General features: G+C 33.8%; 2 protein-coding genes across 4 annotated transcripts; one reads left to right on the top strand and one right to left on the bottom strand.

Moving 5' to 3' along the window:
- Positions 1 to 14,312: 14,312 nt before the first annotated feature.
- Positions 14,313 to 19,355, top strand: LOC111275063 (uncharacterized). 3 transcript variants are annotated; one of them, XM_022860165.2, is made up of 12 exons: positions 14,313 to 14,729; positions 14,828 to 14,912; positions 15,286 to 15,416; positions 15,512 to 15,614; positions 15,787 to 15,801; positions 16,376 to 16,521; positions 16,680 to 16,875; positions 17,093 to 17,167; positions 17,367 to 17,483; positions 18,207 to 18,251; positions 18,554 to 18,652; positions 18,782 to 19,355. In XM_022860165.2, the coding sequence occupies exons 1-12, from the start codon at positions 14,440 to 14,442 to the stop codon at positions 18,794 to 18,796; spliced, it is 1,317 nt and encodes a 438-aa protein (XP_022715900.2). In that variant the 5' UTR covers positions 14,313 to 14,439; the 3' UTR covers positions 18,797 to 19,355. The 3 variants fall into 3 exon arrangements, 2 of the variants coding, with proteins under 2 accessions (XP_022715900.2, XP_089611175.1); XM_089755049.1 differs by having other exon boundaries at positions 18,554 to 18,670; XR_002688292.2 differs by lacking the exons at positions 18,207 to 18,251; positions 18,554 to 18,652; positions 18,782 to 19,355 and having other exon boundaries at positions 17,093 to 17,251.
- Positions 19,356 to 19,414: 59 nt separating this feature from the next.
- Positions 19,415 to 20,809, bottom strand: LOC111275064 (stem-specific protein TSJT1-like). The gene is made up of 4 exons (XM_022860169.2): positions 20,503 to 20,809; positions 20,163 to 20,403; positions 19,927 to 20,047; positions 19,415 to 19,822 (listed from the first exon to the last, which is right to left on the bottom strand). Exons 1-4 carry the CDS (start codon positions 20,712 to 20,714, stop codon positions 19,629 to 19,631), a joined length of 768 nt encoding a protein of 255 aa, XP_022715904.1. The 5' UTR covers positions 20,715 to 20,809; the 3' UTR covers positions 19,415 to 19,628.
- Between the last annotated feature and the right edge of the window lie 772 nt (positions 20,810 to 21,581).

Raw genomic sequence — 21,581 nt, 5'->3', positions numbered from 1 at the left:
ATTGAAAAGAAAAAAAAAAGACAAAAGAACATTTCCAAAGATTAAGGAATTTTCTTAAATGTTTTGTTTATTGGCCAAATAAAGACTAATTTTCAAGTCTTATTTATTTCATTTTTCTTTCTCAAACAAAAAATTTTGTATTTTACTTCATCTTTCGCATTTCATGCATCATGATGAAATAATACATGTATCACATCCCATGCCATCATGATAGGATAATATAAGCATTCCATCCCATCCACATCAATGGATAGTGCATGCATCCCATGTTACATGACACTTGTTGATAAATGATACATGCCTACCATACGCGTCTTAATAAATAGTGCGTATATTCCATCTCATTACATGTTTAAAGGTAGTGTCAGTTCATTAGGATGGCATAACACAAGCATTGCATTTCATATCCCATTATTCTTGCAACATAACATTACATTTTTTGCATACACATTCATGGTTGATGAAATTTTTATTTGGGTCTTTGTACATATAAAAATCCATTGTCATAAGTATATATGCATTTCATGACATTCTCATATTCATGTATTCATAAACATACTTTGTGTGTCTTTATTTTTGTGATATTCATTCAATAAGGGTAATAGTCTAGAATTTTTTGTCTAAGTTCTGGAATAAAATGTTTGTCTTGGTAGAAATCAGAGTGCTGAAAATGAGAGATCAATTGGAAGTAAGGATTAGTGCTTTGGAGTTAAATCAAGAGAAATTATGGCTTGAGCTTCGAGAGATGAAATAACAAATGGCTCAATTGATAAAAATGGTTAGAAGTAGTGATGAAGTTGAGTTTTTCCTCCTCAAAGACCATTGTCACTTCCATCAAGTCAAGATCAATTAGCTTCCGATAGTTTCAGCACTCTGCCAGAGCATGCTAAAGCATTGGGTGATTTGAACAATGATCAAGGTTTGGGTGAACTCAAGAGAAGAATGGGTGAACTAGCCATGCAAATGATTGAGCTCAAAAATTTGATTTCTAAGAATAAGTCAGCTGGCTTCAAACAACCTTCACAAACTATCCCGAGTCCAAACTCGTACCCAAATTTTTTTTATGACCATTTTCAACCTCCTTTTCAAGCACCTAGGATTAGGCCCCCAATTTTTATGCAACCGCCAAAAATTTCACACCTGAACCCATATCCACCATATCATATTTCACAATCACCTGTTCAGCATGCTATCCAATCACTACTTTATCAGCCCAATCTTCAACCTATAGTTTTTCAATTCACTTTGAAACCAATTATACTAGTACCTTTTCAATAAAACAAACCAACTATAAGACAGAAAAACTCTAGCAACACTAAAAAAAAGGCCCCTATTGATCCAATACCCATGTTCTACATAGAGTTATACCCGCTACTCCTAGGAAACTATCTCATTGCCCCTATCCCTGCTGAACCTCGCTAACCACCTTTCCTTAAATGGTATAACCCTAATGCCCAATGTGAATACCATTTTGGTGTTGTGGGCTATTCTCTGAAAGACTGCACAGCTTTGAAATATAGGGTGCAGAGATTGATGAAAGTCAGATATCTGAGTTTTGATGCCAAGATGAAGCCAGTTATTCACGAGAACCTTTCTTTGATCCATGCTGAAATGGTAGGTAGTACTGGAGACAACGGTAAGGCTGGTTAAGATGATGAATAAAAAGCTTTTTAAGTAAAGAGTTGTCCTCCCTTGTAATCTTGTCCTTCCTTGTAATCATAGTCAACCATTTTTAGGTGAGCCAAAAGGAAGTGAGAGCAGGTTTGACACTTTTTGGCCCTAACCCTAGAATGGTTTATGATGTGTAAACTTGATACTTTTGAAATAAATGAAAACTTTTTTTAACCTAGATTTTTTATGAATTAATGCTTCTGTCCACCTTTAATAATTGGAGCCAGTGAAAAAGAGTGACAATTGTGAATATACTTTCATCAAACTTTCAAAGAGAAAAAAATGTCTTTAGATAACCCAGCTAGAATATAAGATGGAACTCGAGTTTCCCTCTTCTTAATAATAATAAAATTTGGCTTACACATCATGCATCATCTGTGTGGATTCATTATTTTTCATGCTAGTTAAAGATAAAAGATGATGATTGTGAATATGATTTTGTTAAACCTTTAAAGCTAAAAGATTTTTTATAATAAAATTTATGTTGTACATTTCTGACTTCTGATAATTAATAAAAGGTTCAAGTATAGCTATCCTAGGAAATTAGGTCAATTCAGTCTGTACATTTATAGCACTCAAGTCTGTACCAGAGTCATGAAAAATAAAGATGTAGATCAAATGGATAGAGTAGAAAAGGCTCAGGGAGATATCAACGAAACAGTCACAAGAATGCAACAGAACATGAACAGACAACTGGTAGAATTAAAATAGATGATAGTGAAATTGACAAAAGGAAAAAAAGTTGTTGAAAAGCACAGGACAAGAAAGGAAATAACTGTTGAGACACCATTGTATTCATCTGTGTTCATATATGCTCAAGATCCCCATGTGTCACAAGCACCTCCAACAACTCATCAACCTTATATTGGCCATTTTGCCAAGTTACCATCAGTTCAGACAAATGTTAATCCTAGGCACACTCCTCACGACTTTACTACTGTACCTAATGTGGATGATCATAAAGAATTGAAGAAATTAAAAAGGGTATGAAATCCATCAGAAGATATAGTGATGAAAGATAAGTATGATCTATTGAAAAAAAGATTGAAAGCAATTGAAAGCTATGATGAGTATGAGAATGTTAGTGCCAATAAACTTAGTCTAGTACCTGATCCTATTATTTCATCAAAATTTAAAACTTCAAGTTTTGAGAAGTACGATGGAATGAAATACCCTTTAACACACATCACCATGTATTGTCGAAAGATTACAGGCTACACTCATGATGATAAATTATTGATCTATTACTTTCAAGATAGTTTCACTGGATCTGCAGCAAAATGATATGCTCAGTTAGATCGAAGTAAGATTTACTCTTGGAATGAATTGGCTAGGACCTTCCTAGCATAATACAAGCATGTTGAAGATATGGTACCAGATAGGTTATCCTTGCAAAACATAAAGAAAAGATCAACTGAAACATTTAAAGAATATGCACATAGATGGAAAAACATAGCAGCTCAAGTACAACCACTCTTGTCAGATAAAAAAATTATTGTTTTATTTATCAATTCTTTGGACACTCCAGATTATGAAAGAATGATTAGGAATCTCTCCAAAAACTTTTTCAGACATGGTGATTTTTTGTGAAATTATAAAAAATATAATCAAGAGTGACAAGATTAAGTTAAAAGATACAACAGATGTTGAAGAGGAAAGTACATCAGAATAAAATAAAATAAAAGTACAAGCAGTCATAATGGAGGGGCATATACCTAATAGCTTTATCCTGTATGATCTTTACCCTGTTTATCAACCTCATCACCCTGTCATAAGCCATATCTCCCAAAACTCATATCTCCCAAAACTCATATCTTTGCCAACCAAGCCAGCATTTGAGCTTTTCAACAAATTTCCATCCTTAAATGGTTATTCACGATCTTGTTCCTACATATGAACCCACCATTCAACCAACAAAGAATCGAAAGAGACCAAGAAATGATCAAGAAAAATTACCCATCTCTATTTTTCACCTTTTACCTTTGCTAATAGAAGATCGATATCTCACTCTTGTGTCTTTAAAAATAACACCAAATCCATCAGCAAGGAGTTACAATCCCAATAATAAATGTGATTACCATATAGGGGCAATTGGCCACTCAACTGAAAAATACAGGTAGTTAAAAGAAAAGGTTAAAGATTTTATCAAGAATAATATTCTGACTTAGGAGGTAATAGAACAATGGAAGTTGTTGACTCCATTCAATTGTCAAATGTGAGAAGTTGAGATGAAAAGAGAAGTTTCGAGTTTTAAAAATCAGGATAGGATGATTTTTTTAAAATTTTTTTTACTGTATATGTATGACATGTGCATTTTGTCTCTAGAAGTTATCTAACTTATTTTGGAAGAATTGAATACTTTGGATATTTTTCATGAAATTTTCTCTTTATGCATTTGTTTGAATAAAAGTCTCACATAAGTAACTGTCATAAAAAAATCATAAAAAAAGAGAAAAGGAAGTTTTATTTTGCAATAAAGATGGAAGGATTCTTAAGGAAAATGGTGATTACTATTAGAAAAAAACTCATCAAATACCTTCACACCTTTTTAAATACTTTCATGCCCCTAATCACTCAAACGATTGGACTCATCAATCATAACCTTTCAAAGAATATGAGTTTGAGTTCATACCTTAAAGGGCCAATAATATTTTCTTGGGCAAAGAACAAAAGAGATTAATTTTGAAAGTTTGTTTTGAATTTCAAAAATCTGATACTTTTTCAAATTTTCAATTCATAATTCAATGTGTGTCAAAATTTTGCTATGACCATAGATACAAAAATGCTTGAGCCTTTTTCTTAAATAACCTTTGTTTCATGTCTCAAGGCACATTAAAAAAAAAAAAAGAATCCATTTCTGCCTAAGATAATTTATTTCATACCTTTATACCTTTTCTTTTCTTTTCACCACAAAATGTTAAAAAAAAAAATTTTTTTGGAGCCCAAAGAGGCTTTTTAAACTATGCGATCGATCCTATATGATTTGATTGTCATTAGAACCTTGAGTAAAAAAGGATGAGGCATCAAAAAAAATAAAAAACAAAAAAACAAAAATGACATATTCAATGATTTACTTTTCTAGCCAAGTGATCATGTTTGAAATGATGAATGACCATATTTCTCTATCCTTCTCGTATATAAAAATTATCCATTTGCTACCCATTTGAGCTTATTAAATTTTTTGTTCCAAAATAAATCCTAGCCAAGGATCATTTTCTACATTATGGGGTAAAATTAGGATACATTTAGATTAACTTCAAGAAAAGTATTCGATATTGAAAGCGTCTAACCTGCCCCTCGAAGGTGAAAGTTTGAGGTAAAAAGTGAACAAGACTTCAATTGAAATTTCAAGATTCAAGAAAATGAACAGCCAAAGATGAAGTTAAGTATTTCTAAGGCAAAGCAAAGAAACCTTAGAAATAAGAATCTGAAACTTCGATTAGAAAAAAAAGCAAGAGAAAAAAAAGAGAAAATATGTACCTTGAAAATGAAAATTTAGGGCAAAAAAAAGGGGTGAATAAAGTTGTTGAAATTAAAGTCAAATGTTTCAAAAAAAACGGGGGACAAAAGAAGAAAGTCAAAGAATGCTTATCAGGATCCTTGGCCTAATCACCCTGAATAAAATATTTTGAGCCTATGTATCTATTCTTTCAGAACCCTTAACCTCAACCTACATTACACACCCTAAAAAACCCATTTTGATCAAATGTGGATACTTGGATTGAAGAGCAATATCCTTAAATTTGTATATACTTGTTGAATTCTTCATTGATAAAAAAAATATAGCTCTAAGGTGAAAAACTCCAAAAAGATAGTTTAGAGCTAAAGTTATTTTTGAGGCCTCATAATAAATTTTAGAATTTCTAAGGTTCCATGAAATAAAAGGTATCGATGCAAAAGCCTTTTGAAGGACCAATATCCATTGAAGACCTTCCTTAAAAAAAAAAAAACCTGTCTTATCTTCTTTTCAAATCTTGTTTGAAAAGTAATGACTAGTTTTGACTCACATTGGAGTATCATGTTTTCAATAAAAGAAGTGTTTTAAAAAATTATCTCTTTTGGGAGCCTAAGAGAAATCCTTGTAACCTTCGTCGAGCTTTACATGAGATATGCCATCAGTGAAAAATATTGAATTGTCAATTACCTCACCCATGAGCCTTCCAAATAGTAATCATCAATTTTTAAGAGATTCAAAAGTCTTGAGTTTTAAATTTTTTCATTCAATTGCAAAGATACTTTATCTGAGGTAATTTTTGATCACTTTTGAAAATTTTTAAGATTATTTGAGCATTTTATACATAATACTGAGATCATTTTTTGGGTGAAAATAAAATAATAAAAATTTAAACAAAAATTTTTCAAAAAAAAGAGGACAAAAAGAGTCTATACATTTACATCGTTTGCATCTGCATCACAAGAAAGATATTTGTATTTGCATTACTTGCATTAGCATTTGTATAAGACATTTGCATTCACATCATAAGAAGAATTTGCATTTGCATCATGACATCTGTATCCTAAGAAAATGTATTTATAGTGGCATCTACATGAAAAAGACATTGCTATTTACATTGTGAAAAAGTCAAATGTATCAAGCATTTGTATTCTTATGTTGGCATTGACATTTGCATCGACATTTCCATTAGCATCATTTGATGAGAATAGATATTTGTACCATGTTTGCATTTATCAACTTTGTAAGTATTAAAAACAAAAAAAAAAAGAGGCATGTTTTTAAAGTTTTAAAGTCTCTATTTAAGAGGAACCGTTCTCAATCAAGATTTCAAAGCCTTTGTTTAAGAGGAACCAATTTCAATCAAGATTTCAAAGCCTCTGTTTAGAGGGAACCTTCCTCAGAAAAGACCTTTAGAGTCTCAAAAATCTTTGATCAAGCGAAAGCTATGTTTTAAAAGATTTTCAAATTTTTAAAGTTTCATTGCCTCTTATTATAAGGAGCATTCAAAGATTTTGAGATTTATAAGATCTCCGGGCATAATCTCTAAGACTTTCGGGCATAACTTTCAAGACTTTCGGGCATAATCTTTAAAGTCTTCGGGCACAACTTTTAAGATTTTTAGGTAAAAGATTTTTAAATTTTTTTAAAGTTTCATTGCCTTTGATTATGAGGAACATTTAAAGATTTTGAGATCTGTAAAACCTCCGGGCATGATTCTGTAAAATCTTCGAGCATGATTTCTAAGACCTTCGAACATAATTTCGATTTACGGTGTTATCCCAATCGATTTTTTATCTTTCGACTTGTGGTGTTATCCAAATAGATTCTATAAGACTTTCGAGCATGATTTCTAAGACCTCCGAGTATGATTTCTAAGACTTTCAGGTATAATTTTAATTCGTGATGTTATCCCGATCGATTTTTTATTTTTAACTTACGGTGTTATCTCGGTCAATTCTATAAAATCTTCAGACATAATTTCGATTTACGATATTATCTCAATCAATTCTTTATCTTTCGACTTATGGTGTTATCCCAGTAGATTTTGTAAGACCTCCGGACATGATTTTTAAGACCTCCATATATGATTTCTAAGACCTCTGGGTATAATTTTGATTTACGGTGTTATCCCAATCGATTATTTATTTTTGACTTGCGGTGTTATCCTGATCAATTCTGTAAGACTTTCAGACATAATTTTTAAGACCTCCGAGCATAATCTCAATTCGCGATGTTATCTCAATCGATTTTTTATTTTTTGACTTGTGATGTTATCCTAGTCTATTCTGTAAGACCTCCAGACATGATTTCTAAGATCTTCGAGCATGATTTCTAAGACCTCCGGATATAATTTTGATTCACGATGTTATCCCGATCGATTCTTTATTTTTGACTTACGGTGTTATCCAGATCAATTTTGTAAGACCTCCGGGTATGATTTCTAAGACCTCCGAGCATAATTTTGATTTACGGTGTTATTCCGATCAATTCTTTATCTTTTGACTTGTGGTGTTATCCTAGTCGATTCTGTAAAACCTTCGGACATGATTCTGTAAGATCTCTGAGATCAATTTTGTAAGACCTTCGGGTATAATTTTGATTCGCGATGTTATTCTGATCAATTCTTTATCTTTTGACTTATGGTGTTATCCAGTCGATTCTGTAAGACCTTCAGACATGATTCTATAAGACCTCCGAGCATGATTTTTAAAATCTCTGGACATAATTTTGATTCGCGGTGTTATCTCAATCGATTCTTTATTTCTAACTTGCAGTGTTATCTCGATCAATTCTGTAAGATCTCCGAACATGATTTCTAAGACCTTCGAGCATAAATTCGATTCACGATGTTCTCTCAATTGATTCATTATTTTTTGACTTACGGTGTCATCCCAATCGTTTTATATTTTTTTTTAAAAAAAAATCATGATTTGCTTTCGGACAAAATCGTTGTCTTTGTCTTTGTCTTTGTCATATTCTTGATTTTCAGTAATGTGCAAAGAGGGGCCGCTGTAGACACCGATTTTGTTTGGGTTTACTGTTTTCATTTCAGTATAATATTAATAATTTTAATAATAATAATAATTTTTTTTAAAAAAATAATTATTAATTATATAAAAAATAAAAAAAAACTAGAAAAATAGAAAGTATGGTGACTGGGGCTACTGTCGCCCCCGACTAGCCACCCTACAGCCCCCGACCAGCTTCCTGACCAGCCCCCTGTCCACCCACCAAACTAGACAGCCACCCTACCACGCCTACGACCACCATTTATCCCCCTATTTAAAGTTCTTAAAACCCATAGCTTTTTCCCCTTCAACCTCTCTCTTGGACCCCTCTTTCTGAAAGCTAGAACTCTCAGACATCCCTCACTGAACACCAAAAATACGCACATTCCACCCCTATCAAAAAACCTCTCAAACACAAAAAAGAAAAAACGCGAACAACCTCATAAATACCTAAACATATCTACGAAAATCAACACAAAAAAATCATAAAATAGAAATCACAGTCCTCGCCGAATCGACGAGGAACCCAGCGCCAAGGAGATACCTGTAACAAAAAAAGAAAGGTTATTAGTTTGAGTTTTTTTTTTTTAAAAAGAACAAAAAACTTTGAACCCCGATCTACATCGATCGGGGCTGTTTTCGATGAAAAGAAGACTGGATCTGAAAAGATCGCGTTGAAAGGGGCTTCCAGGAAGAATTTAAAATTTTCAATCACCGACGACCACCACTGGCGGTGGCCGAGGCTACGGTCGACACAACAGTCCGGCGATCGAATTTCAGTAGGGCCAGAGAGACCCAAAGCTTTGAGAAAAATTTTTTTTGGTGGAAATGGAGAAATGAGCTGAAAAAAAAACTTGACTTTTATAGAAAATATAAAAGCAAAACGACGTCGTTTTGAGCATTGGGCCAAAACGATGCCGTTTCAAGCGTAAGAGGATCCGCACGTGGATTGAACTTGACTCGAGATTCGTGCAAATCGATCCATCGACCCGTCTCAGCCAACCTTCAGTCGGTTCAGACGAATCGCCAGTGAACTGGTTGAACCGGTCCAAACCGTTCCTCAACCGACTCAACCGAATCGCACGTCGAACCAACCCCTTTTCGATCCAGCTGAATCGGTCGTTGACCGGACCGTTGACCAATCCTATTCAGGTAAAAAAAAAATTTTTTTTGAATTTTTAAAATTTTTTTAAATTTTTAGTTTGTTTTATTTATTCTTGCATGATAAATTTCTAAATTTGTTAGAATAAATGTCTCATTATTTTAATAGTAATAAAAATGAAAACGATTAAAAATATATATTAAAAATGATCCAAAAAATATTTATTATTATTATTTTTCTTGCCTAGATATTGGAGGGAATAAAAAATATTTTTCTAAAAAAATAATTTCGCCTAGATGTTAGAGAATTATTATTAATAAATTTTCATAAAAAATAAATATATGAGAAATTATTGATTAATTTTAAAAAATCACTAAAATCGAACTTGTTTCGAAAATCCACCTAGAGGTCAGGGATTTTTAGAAATGTTCGTATTTTTTTAAAAACGAAACCTTAAACACTATTTTTTTAATTTTCAAAATCCTAGGTTTCTAAAACCCCCCCTAAAATTCAAAATCCTAAAAATCCTAAAGACAAGTGTGAAAATTTCATTTGAAGCAATTTATTCCCGAATGTCGCCTAGATGATGGGGTATTTAGGAAATTTTACTTCGTGAAGTCTTTTTACATGATTTTTTAATTCACTTTAATAATAAGATTAATAAATAAAAAGTATGATAATAAATTGAGATCTTAAATATAAACAATCGTACCTAAGTTCTGCCTAGATGTTGGAGAATCGTGGTGGTCTCATTATACTTAAGAATCCAACTTTAAAATTGCATCTCATCCTACATAACTTTCATTGGCATTCTTACGTTAGCATGTTATTATTAGTAATTACTTACACTATTCTGTCTTTAATTTTTATTTATTATTTAGTGATAAAATATTTTATAATAAAAAAAGAATAATACTTTTTAAAAAAAAAATTTTTTTGATATTATAAAATAAAATAAAAATAACATTCCAAAAGAAATAATTCTTGGTACTCTGTCTAGATGTTTGAGAGTCACTAACAATTATTTTCTATAAGGATTGTTATTTCATTTTAAGGATTATTATGTTAAATCTTAAATGAAAAGAGTTATTTTAAGTTCTACCTAGATGTTGGAGAATTTTAAGATAATTCTTTAACTTAAAGATTTTCTTAATATTTCTAAATAAAAATTTTAGCAAAATTTTATTTTTTCAAATGAAAGAAATTAGTGTTAAATTTTAAATTAAATCATTTTTATCCAACATCGAAAATAACGCATAATTAAATGGTATCAATTTATGGACGTTGTGGGGTTACTAATCCTTCCTTACATGTAACCGACTCTCGGACTCAACTTGATTTTTCGTAGATCGAAATTTATCTTTTTGATAAACTTTAAACCCGGTTTTATAGTTTTATTAAAAAGATAAACTTTTGAGTGGTCAATCATACTCTAACAAAAATTGGTAACGACTCCCCTTTTATTTTTCTCTATTTTAAAACTTTCATTTACGTCTGACGGTCTCAAAACCGTTACGACACCTAGATGCATTTTACTCTAAATTAAAATATATCTTATTTTAAAAACTAAAAAAAAAAAATTTTTGTTTTCACCGTTTTCAAGTGAAATGGTAACAAAAGATGGAACATATAAAAACACAGATGATCCTGAATTGTACTGACGAAGCCCATTCGCAATGTTTTCTCCAAGTAGACATTAATTTCCTTTTAGTCAAGGATAAAAAAGAAATTAATGCTAGTCCATTGCACCTTTTTTTTTTTCCATACTCATAAGAATGATCCACTAGAATCCAAATTGACATTTCCTTTCAACCAACATTGGAAAGGATACAAATGCCATAAAAATTCCATCCATCATGTTTAATGATGTGTTTCATACGTACCCAACAACAGGAGAAAGGCAAGTTCAACCGCAACTTCTAGACATTTCAGTGGGGGGCAAAAGCCACCGTTGTAGATCCGTCTCAGGTCACAACGTAAAAGAGGAATCAAAATGAGACCAGCTAACAAACAAACAAACCGTCAAAGGCATCATCTACATAACTCGAACCCAAGTTCCACCACACATTGGACATCCAAAGGTCCAACGGCTGATCCACCAAGTCTCCCCTTCATTTTGACTAGCCGGATTCATTGAGCCAGGTGAAGCAAAAGCTAAAGTCTGCTGCAAACATCTTACGCACTGCATCAAAAGCAGCCGAAATAAACAAAAAGATTACCAAAAGGAAGTTCATCTGAGAAGAGACAAAGATAAAGATAGGTTCCGAACAAACCAGAAAAAGCATATATCAAAATGAAACACTTGTGCCCTAAGACTTACGTCACAGCTAACAAAGATCATAGCAATCAATTAACATCTATGAACGTGTGTGTTTTACATGACATCTTTGTCGAAAAGCATATTTGATGTTTTACATAAAATATGGCAGATCAGAAGAGCATAACAAATGAAACAAGTGTCTTAAAATTGTGCACCAAGGCAAGCAATAGTGAGCAAGCTCAACCAAAGACCCCAGTCTCACTATCTTTTAATATTGATACAGGAAATTTTCTTGTAAACTTAATAGGTGGCAATATTTAGTATCAGCAGGTACCATCCTATATATTGAATGCCCTTTTATCAGTAAGGCACAAATAAGAAACCTCTCCAGTCCACAAGATGGGAATTGAAAGAGTTTCATGAGGTAACCCTAAAGCAAGTAATACCAACATAGACAAACACAGAAGTTCAAGATCCAAATAACGAGAAGAAAGAATAAATGTTTGATGAGGCTTAATCTCAATCCTTGTACCAAACATCTGCAAGACCAGTCTTCCACACAGCTGTCACAACACCTCGTCGAGATCCCATTATACCAAGATATGCACCCAGGCCAACAGAAGTGTTTAAGCCAGATGCTGCATCTCTTTCAGACAGCTGGCGCTACCTTGGACTGAGCGTTTGGGCTCCATAATGGGCATTCGAATCTTCCAAGGAGCTCATATTAAGTAATTCAATGGAATTACTTAGCCTAGGAGTATCATCTATTCGGCCCATATCCTTCTGGATCAGACCATGGACCACCAAACATATTCCGCCTGTGCCACTCTTCAAATGGGGGATGCAATTCTAACGCACGCAGTAACAGACCAGCAACATCTGCACCCCTAGGCGGAGGCATTTTCTGTGCAGAATTCAGAAAGAGAACAGTTATTAGAATTGTTAATGAAAAGGAATTTGGAACTCTCAATAATTAGAATATCAAAGTGTAGGGCAACCAACAAGCACCTAATGTGTTCTCACACAATAGCTGTGCTAACTTTTCTTGTTTTACTTTTTCTAATAAATGTTCCAGTATGCTAGTAAAAGCTGGTTTTACTAACACTATGTTTGAATTGAATGGAAGGAAAAGAAAATAAAGAAAAGTAATGCAAAAAAATTTTTTTTATTTGGATAAATTTTTAATTTAAAAGAAAAAAAAGAAGTGAAAACTCAATAATCTTTGATTTTTCTTATAATCTTCACTTTTTTAATATCCCAATTTAGGAGAAAAACTAAGGAAATAAAAGTTATAAGAATTTTATTTTTATAAAAAGATTATTATATCCATCATTTTATTAATATTAAAAGCTTAGTAAAAAAAAAACTTAATCACATTATAATCTTTTTGTAATTTTTTCAAAGTCATCTCTTTTTTTAAGTAAGTTTCACATCTTTCTTTCAATATAAAATTTTTTTATAATTTTTTGTGATTTGATTTTAATGAATGATTGAATATGAATAGACATATTTTTTTGAGTTTATTATATGTAATATTTTTATATGATTGTATTTTTTATATTTAATAATTTTTATATAAATACATCGTAAAAGTGATAGTGTGCTAAAATTTTGACAATGACAAAAAAATCCATCCATGCATGTTTGTACAATATTTTTTTTATTTAACTTGATTAAAAATCATTAATATAACAACATTTGTGAGGACATACAAAATAACAAACATATCATGATTCAAAAGTATTCTAAAATCACAAGTAATAAAAAGTTATAATTAAAAATATATATTATAATGATTCATTTCTTTTTTTTTTCACTTTTTTTATAAAACAATGTGTTAAAATTTTTATTTTATTTTATTAATTTTAATTATCCAAACAAAAAATACATATATATGATTTCTCTTTTTCTAAAAAACTTTCTTTTTCTTCCTTTTCCTTTCCTTTCCTTTCCTTTATAAATATTTATTCAAACGTTACCTATTACACCTACAATGTGCTCTGCCGGTTCAGAAGGATTTGTAAACGGAACGATAAATGCGAGGATGGATTTTTTTATAAAATTTTTAAAAAAAAGTGATTTGTTTGTCAAAATTTTGGGTTGGGTTGCTTGGGATTGGCCGATAGGGGTAGTAGAGGACTTTTTTCGTTTTTGGGAAATTAGGAGAGTGGAGATGTGAATTTGGGGTGGGAGGAGAAGAATCAAAATAGTGGAGGCCCATCATCAGGTGGAAAGATGAAGACAGAGATCTCTCATCTCCGTTTGGTTAGCGAATGAGTGCTTGCTAAAGTGGGCTGGACTCCGGTTGGGCGCTGACACACTCCTAAAAAATTTAGGGTCTCGGCCTTGGGTCTCTTTTTCGATAAAGATAAATGGGTACGCTGCCTTTAAAACTTTTTTCTTCTTTATCGTACTCTTGAGATTAAATTTTAGCCTCTTTTTTTATTATTACATATTTAGCTAGCTTTATGATTCTTGATTCTTGGCTGAGATAAATTAACTTTATTACTGTTGAATTATCAATGCCCAAAGAAATATTCAAATTTCAGCGATTGAAGTATCATATAAAAGCCGTTTATAAAATCCAATGAGATTGATGTTTCTTTGACATATAATATAATTTTGATATGTTTTGATATTTGTTTAGCCGGAAAAAATATTAAATGCGTAAACGATTATTCAACTCCAAATTCCGGCTACACTAATATGCTAACGGAAGCACCACGTGAACATCAGTTGAAGATCAAAACGACGACGTCCCAAACACCCAAAATTGATTTCACAGCGCCCTGCTCCCGAGTCCTAGGAAAACTTGAGAAACCCCGAGAGCTCCGATCTCATTTCATGACCTCGTTTCTTTCCATCTCACTGACAGTCTTTCAAGCCTCAATTTAGCAAAAAAGAACAGTAACAAGGTTCGAAATTCTGAAACCGTTAAGCCATGAGCACGACGCAACAAGGAACGCACTCCCTGGCATTCAGGGTGATGCGGCTTTGCAAGCCATCGTTCCACGTCGAGCCTCCTTTCCGCCTCGACCCCGCCGACCTCTTAGTCGGTGAGGACTTCTTCGACGATCCACTTGCCGCCTCTAATCTCCCTCAACTCTTATCCAGCCACATCAGTGAGGCCACGGACTCCTCCGATCTGACCTACGCGAACAGATTTCTCCTTCACCAGCCCTCCGATTCCATGGGCTTCTCTGGTCTCCTCGTCCTCCCCCAATCCTTCGGGTCTCACTGCATCCCTCGCTCTTATCTTTTTCTTTTTTTTTAATAATCGTTTTTTAATTTCATTTTATCTGATTTTTTTTACGGTTACATTAATATAGGGCGATTTATTTGGGAGAGACATTCTGCAGCTATATTAGCATTAATAACAGCTCTAATTTTGAAGTTAGGGACGTTGTTATTAAGGTCAGTCTGTTTAATTTGTTGCTTTTTGATGAACTTGCCTCTTAATTTGTTGCTTTTTGATGGATTTGGCGCAATTATTTGTTTTATAGCAACTGTTTACCTATTACATTGATAAAGTGTATGAAACCAAAGAAAATTTGAATATTAATTGACATTTTCTTTTGTAGTTTTGTAGGACCTGTTGTTTCCCCCTCTTTAATTGAATTTGATTAAGCTTTTGTGTTACTAGCATTAAAAATCGATAAGTGCCAGATCATGTGCTTCTTTTAAAGCTTTTTTTGAGGTTTTGCTTGCAAATCCATGCACGCATTTACTCTCAAAACTCGTATTTTAATTTGATGCAAAAGGTCAAGAAGTCTTCAATTTATTACAGGCAGAAATTCAAACGGAGAGGCAGAGGATCCTCCTCTTGGATACATCAAAATCACCTGTTGAATCAATACGCGCAGGCGGGCGTTACGATTTCATTGTGGAGCATGATGTCAAGGAACTTGGAGCTCATACGTATGTGGCACCAGACTGATTTGCTGTCTCCTGTAATTTCTTTCACTAATTATTTTCCCTAACTTGATCTTGATTTGTTGCATGAAAAACTTTAGGCTGGTTTGCACTGCATTGTACAATGATGGTGATGGCGAACGAAAATATCTTCCACAGTTTTTCAAGTTCGCTGTTGCAAATCCATTATCAGTTAGGACCAAGGTACCATTCCGTGCCTTAAGAAAGAAATAGAATAAATCTAATTTACATGCTGCCCCTGACTATCTCCAAAGGTGTTTGTTGCTTCTACTTTGTTCTTTGAAAGTCTATCTTACATTGCCTTTATTTTAAATTTCCATTCAAAATTGTAATGTTTATTGTCTCCATTGTGCAGGTCCGCACTGTCAAGGTAGGTTGAGATTGACTTGAATTCTCTGATGTAAGTTTATAAAGCCTTGATATTCATGCTGCTATAATTATATTCTTTTTTTGTAATGCAAACTATAGGAATAAAAAGGTTAAAATGGCTTGGCATATTAACATTCGCAGTGTGGTTTTATAAGTGAAGTTGGTATCAAGTCAATTCCTAAAGCTAAAAGTTATCTTTCACAGCCTCAGTATTTTATCCCTCCTTCACTGAGCATTGTGCAAGGGGAGGGCAAGGGCTACCCGCCATTATGTACCCTACTTCCGAGTTTTCTTCTGGTCTTCTTTCTTTTTGTTGTTTCTCATTTGTAGCGTTAAAAGCAAGGTAAGTGTGCAGATATGTGTGTTTCCTTCTGTTGCAAGTCAGTTTCTGCAATATAAAGCTACCATCTAATGATTGGAGCGCCTCATTTGGTTTAGTTGTTGATCTATGACAAGTGCAGCCATTACTAGCGTCATTGTCTTACCATCTGTTTAAGTCTGCATCATTGGTCATAAAAGTTGTGAGTCAACTTAGGTTTTCGTTCTTCTATAATAGCTGAATTTTTCTATCTCAGGAAGCTACCTATTTAGAGGCTTGCATAGAGAATCATACAAAATCAAACCTTTATATGGACCAAGTTGAATTCGAACCTGCTCCTCATTGGAGTGCTATAATACTAAAAGCTGATGATCTCCATCCTGTAGATAATTCGTCAATTGGGTAAGTAGCGGATATCATATGGATGTATCATTTTGATTATTTTATTGTTAGCAGCTTGTCCGTGCAATGCTTTAAAGTTCTAATTATTTTTCTCTTTGATTTTTTTAACTAAAACTAATATAATCTTTTCTTCTTTTTTAACGATCATTTAATGGCAGAGAGATATTTAAGCCACCTATTCTTATCAGATCTGGCGGGGGAATTCGCAATTACCTTTATCAATTGAAATTGTCTTCACCTGGTTCTGAACAAGTGAAGGTAGAGGGGACTAATATTCTTGGCAAACTTCAGATAACATGGCGCACAAATTTGGGTGAACCTGGCCGCTTGCAAACACAGCAAATTCTTGGCACTGTAAGTTAAGCATTCTTACAATTTTAGAAGACCCAGTTTCATATTCTCTATTGTGAAATATGTATTATACTGAAACAAATAATTTCTTTTTTTAAAAGGAAAAGGAAAAACACCATTGAATTTTCTATATTCTGTTTATTTTGTGAGTTTGAGATCTGAATAAATTTCAATAAAAAAATTATCACACTCATTCTGATATGTTTTTCCTCTTTTTCAGCCCATCAGCTGCAAAGAGATTGAGTTGCAAATTCTGGAGATTCCATCTCTAATCAATTTGGATAGGCCCTTTTCGGTATCTTTTACTATTTGATGCATTTTTGTGCATCCTGGCAAAGCCTTTTTAATAAATTCTTTTCTCCTAATGGCAAAACTTAAGGTCACTGATATCAAATTTTTGCTGCTTAAAGTTTCTCCCTTTGCTGCTTAGTCTTTAGGTTCATCTTGAAGGAATTTTTAATTGACTTTTAAATGACTTTGTCACTGCTTTGCAGGTACATCTGAATCTCACAAACCATACTGATAGAGAGTTGGGCCCATTTGAGGTTAGGTTATCACAAAATGTTGCACATGAGGAGAAGATTGTTATGATTAATGGTCTTCAGACTATGGTAATTGTTTTAATTGACTTCCAACATTGTTTTAGCTTATTTTGTCCTAAACTATTTTAACATTTTCTGGCAGTATATATACCTAAAGCTTTCCTCTATAGGGAGAGGTAGAGGGTGATAAATGAGTTTTGGTCTTGAAACTTGTATTCTTAGAACTTCTTGTTGAAGAGAGATTTGTGGTAGGTGGTACCTAAAGTGATATGTCACACCACATAACATGTATATATGAATTATGTGGTAGGAATTCTTTTGAACCTTGCATTCTTAGATCTTCTTGATGAAGTGGGAGATGTGGTTGGTGGCATCCAAAGTAATCTGGTACGTCTGCATGAGATATATGTATCAAAAGGTGTATTGGAAATTTCTGTCAATGTAATTTGGTCATGACAACTGAGGATCACTTAAACCTGGCCAATCAGCCCTCAAAATAATGGGATAGTGGTTCTTTTCTTAGATATTACGGTTGTAAGTTATTTTTTGTATCTTTTTCTTTTTGTTGCCTTGAGGTACTTTGAACATTTATGAGGCAGTTGCCTGGCTTGTGCAATGTTGAACCTCAAGCATGACTCAGATGAATCGCTTTGGTTTGTCCTCTAATAAGATTATCAATGCCTCAATAACCTATATAAACATTTGTAAAAATGCGTTTTCTTTTTTATATAACATATAAAATTTGTGATTTACTGCAATACTTATATACGGATTTTACACTTGTGTGTACAGGCATTACCGCAGGTGGAGGCATTTGGTTCCACTGATTTCCATCTGGTATGAAGAAAATATTCAATCTGGTTGTATTAGTTATGGCTTCAGCCTGTACTTCAACATGCAATCATTTGCTATCAAATGGAAGATATTGCGTTATTTGATCATTGTTTATTCTACTTCTTCTCCCTTATATAATTGCTGAAGACAATTGAACTAGTGTCTAGCAATTGCGCTGCTACTTTTTTTTTTTTTGGTAGAAAAATTGTGCTGCTACTTCATCTGCAACTACTTGTACATAAGCTGTGTTTCTATTTATGTTTTTGCTCCATTTGTAATTTATGGTTTCTACTTTGCATGTGCAGAGCCTAATTGCAACTAAACTTGGAGTCCAGAGAATTAGTGGAATTACAGTGTCTGACACAAGTGAGAAGAAAACTTTTGATCCATTGCCAGATGTGGAGGTTGGTATCATATTGCAGGTTTTAACAAACAGACTAATCTGTTTTATTGTCATCTCAAATTGGTAGTATCAGTTCTCAGATGCATATTACCGGTTCAGTTCTAATATATCTTTTTTGATGGCATTGCAGATCTTTGTGGATTAAGATTGATTTATCAAATAGTTCTGATTGGTTAGGCTTGCTGAAGTTTGAATCATCTCTCAACTTGGCAAAAGATGCTTTAACGTGTAAGGGTCATTGGCATTAATTAGATTGAGCAGCGATGTAGCAGCAAGCTAGTTCGATGCTACCATTGCCTATAATCAATTGCAAGGGCGTCTTTTTGCCATATTTTTCATGACTTGCATTCCCTGTATGAAAAGGCAGATGGCTCCAAATATGTCTGTTTCGATCCCTTTCCGAGGATCAAATACGCAGCTGCGCCATCTGTTAGATGATAGAGTCTTCCATGTTTTTACGTTGTCATCAAGTATTAGGATATCAGAAAGCTTTATGTTAGTCTACACAACACGGGTGTATTTGTTTAGTTTCGTGCTTGGAAAAAAAAAAGGGTGTTTCTAGGATTCTTTCTATAATTTTTCTAAACATTTAGAAATTGGAATTGGCAATACCTTTATTTTGACCAGCTAGGTTATGTCCTCAGTCATTATAAAGTAACCTGTAAGAAACAAGTGTTGATGCTTTTAAAAACAAATTTGCTTGACATCCTCGTATGCTTGTTTTGATTTCAGAGCTTAGTTGGGGAAACCTACAATGCAAATCTGCCAAATGAAGGAGATTATCTTTTGCAGTTATTTATCAAACAAGCCATTTCATGTTTACAACATTTTCACAGTTCCGAAGTCAGCTAAACTGACCTACGAAAATTCATAAACAGGGAGGAATAAAGCGAAAGAAAACACAAAATCATTCAAAAATCAGATGGCATAAATTGCGGGTCGTATAATCCCAATCTTGTCAGTGAATTATCTATCATTCAAGCTTTCGAGCCTCGCAGTGCCCAATTGGCTTCGCTGCCTACTCGCGGCATGCTGCTCATTCTTGACTGAACATCGGCCTTGAAGTTGGCACCGCACATCACTCCTTCGCTATCAATTCTTGGCATTGCCTTCATTTTGCTCCTTGGATGCTCAAAACTCATCAATCCTTGCTCGCTGTGAAACATACAACCTTCATTCACCCAAAAAAAAAAAAATTAACGTAATAAACTTGTGTTTCTGTAAGGAAAATTTTAAAATGTTCTTAGAAAAAGAACAAAAAGAAGAACATCATACCAGCTGGAAATGGTGCAAATGATTTAGCACAGCTTTCTTTTATAACCTTCAAGTTGTCTGAAACAACCACAGATCCATCAGCTGCAATACCCCAAAAGAGTTTAACACCTTCATCTGCACCCTACAAACCAGAAAACAAAAAAGTGGTAAGAATATAAACAGTTAAATCAACCCAAATATTTGAAGCTTTATTAATTAACATGGTTTTTTATCTTGTTCTTTGATGAGGATCTTACCAATGCAGCGAATACACTTTCAGCCTTGCCATCATAGACCACAAAGCCATAGCTGCCTTCAAGTTCATTGAGGACCTGATGGGCCGGGTATGGACCACGGTCCCTGAGGGTCCGGTATGCCTCAATGATAAACATTGCTTCATTGGTGCCTTTTGACAGACCATACTGCCTGAGAAGGCTGCATAGATTGTTCAAACTCCCCAAAAAAATGCAGTATATTTCATCCACTCCACAAAACAACCTGCATTTTCATCCAAAACTTATAAATCAGAAACATTAACCAAACAATGGGGTTTTTTTTGGGTAAATTTAAACACCAAGAGAGGAGAGAGAGTTATACCTTTGATAAGTGGTACAAGGATTCTGTGGTGGAATATAAGCTAAGGAAGCTCCAGCTGAAAAGCCAATTGACAAAGCATTGGGGGGATTTGAAGAGAGAAAATCCTTGAGGATTTCCATCGGAAGCTTAGGCTTCCTAGATGAACTGAGAGAAGCTGGACTGTGCAGCTCCTCCGGTGGATTCACTAATCCTTTGTTGAATATAGCTAACATCTCTTCTCTTCCAAAGGAAGATTTGATTCAAACCAAAAATAACGCAGGTAACCTGAGACTTTAAGAGTGTAATATAAGAAGACCAAATGGGATACAGATAAAAGCACGTAACGCATTGCCTTATATATTAGAGGGATGAGCATGATAACGTGGCAACATTATCCAAACTCGACCATGGATGCTTAGATTACACGTCAAGATCTTAGATCCGAAACATGGATTAATGTTGCACAACAACTTTTTCAATGTTTTTTTTCTTTTTTTCTTTTTTCAAGTTAAAAAATCTCAAAATTCTTGTTGGATTGAAATTTTATTTCTTATATACAATGACTTGATTGGAAGTTTACTTTGATAATCACCATATCTTATACTGATTTGGAAAAGGTCAATTTTTATATTGCTTTTAGAGAGTGGCATAGTAGGGTAGAAGGGAATCAATCTCGAGGAAGAATCTGTCTCACGGGCTTATTCAAAGCCACCTGTAAAAGAAGTGCGATAAAATTGAAATGGAAGTGACGGTGAACCCAGTCAGCACACTATTTCCGCCGCTGACTTTCAGGACTGTCGGGTCAGATTGATAGGTAGATCATCAGGCATTCCACGTATACTAATAAGAAGGTCAAACAATTGCAAACCAATGTCCAAACTCAAATTTGATCCATTTATCCAAAAAAACCAAGACCCATGTCTAAAATCTGAGCCCACTTCTCAACAACCCTTTGGAAGTTTAGCCCGAAAGGCTTTGTTTGCAAGTGCTGCAAAATTAGGCTCAACCCTCCTACATGACAAGGTCCAAGGATTCATGGATTACTAGCCTCTATCCATTGCTGCTTTGGGTTTTGAGTAGGCCAGCATTCCTTTCCAATT

Source organism: Durio zibethinus, chromosome 26 (genome assembly GCF_047325235.1).
Source record: "Durio zibethinus cultivar Kanyao isolate XHJ-2024 chromosome 26, ASM4732523v1, whole genome shotgun sequence".
NCBI lineage: Eukaryota > Viridiplantae > Streptophyta > Magnoliopsida > Malvales > Malvaceae > Durio > Durio zibethinus.
The sequence above is the reverse complement of the archived record's forward strand: the minus strand, read 5'-3'. Positions and strand labels throughout refer to the sequence as shown.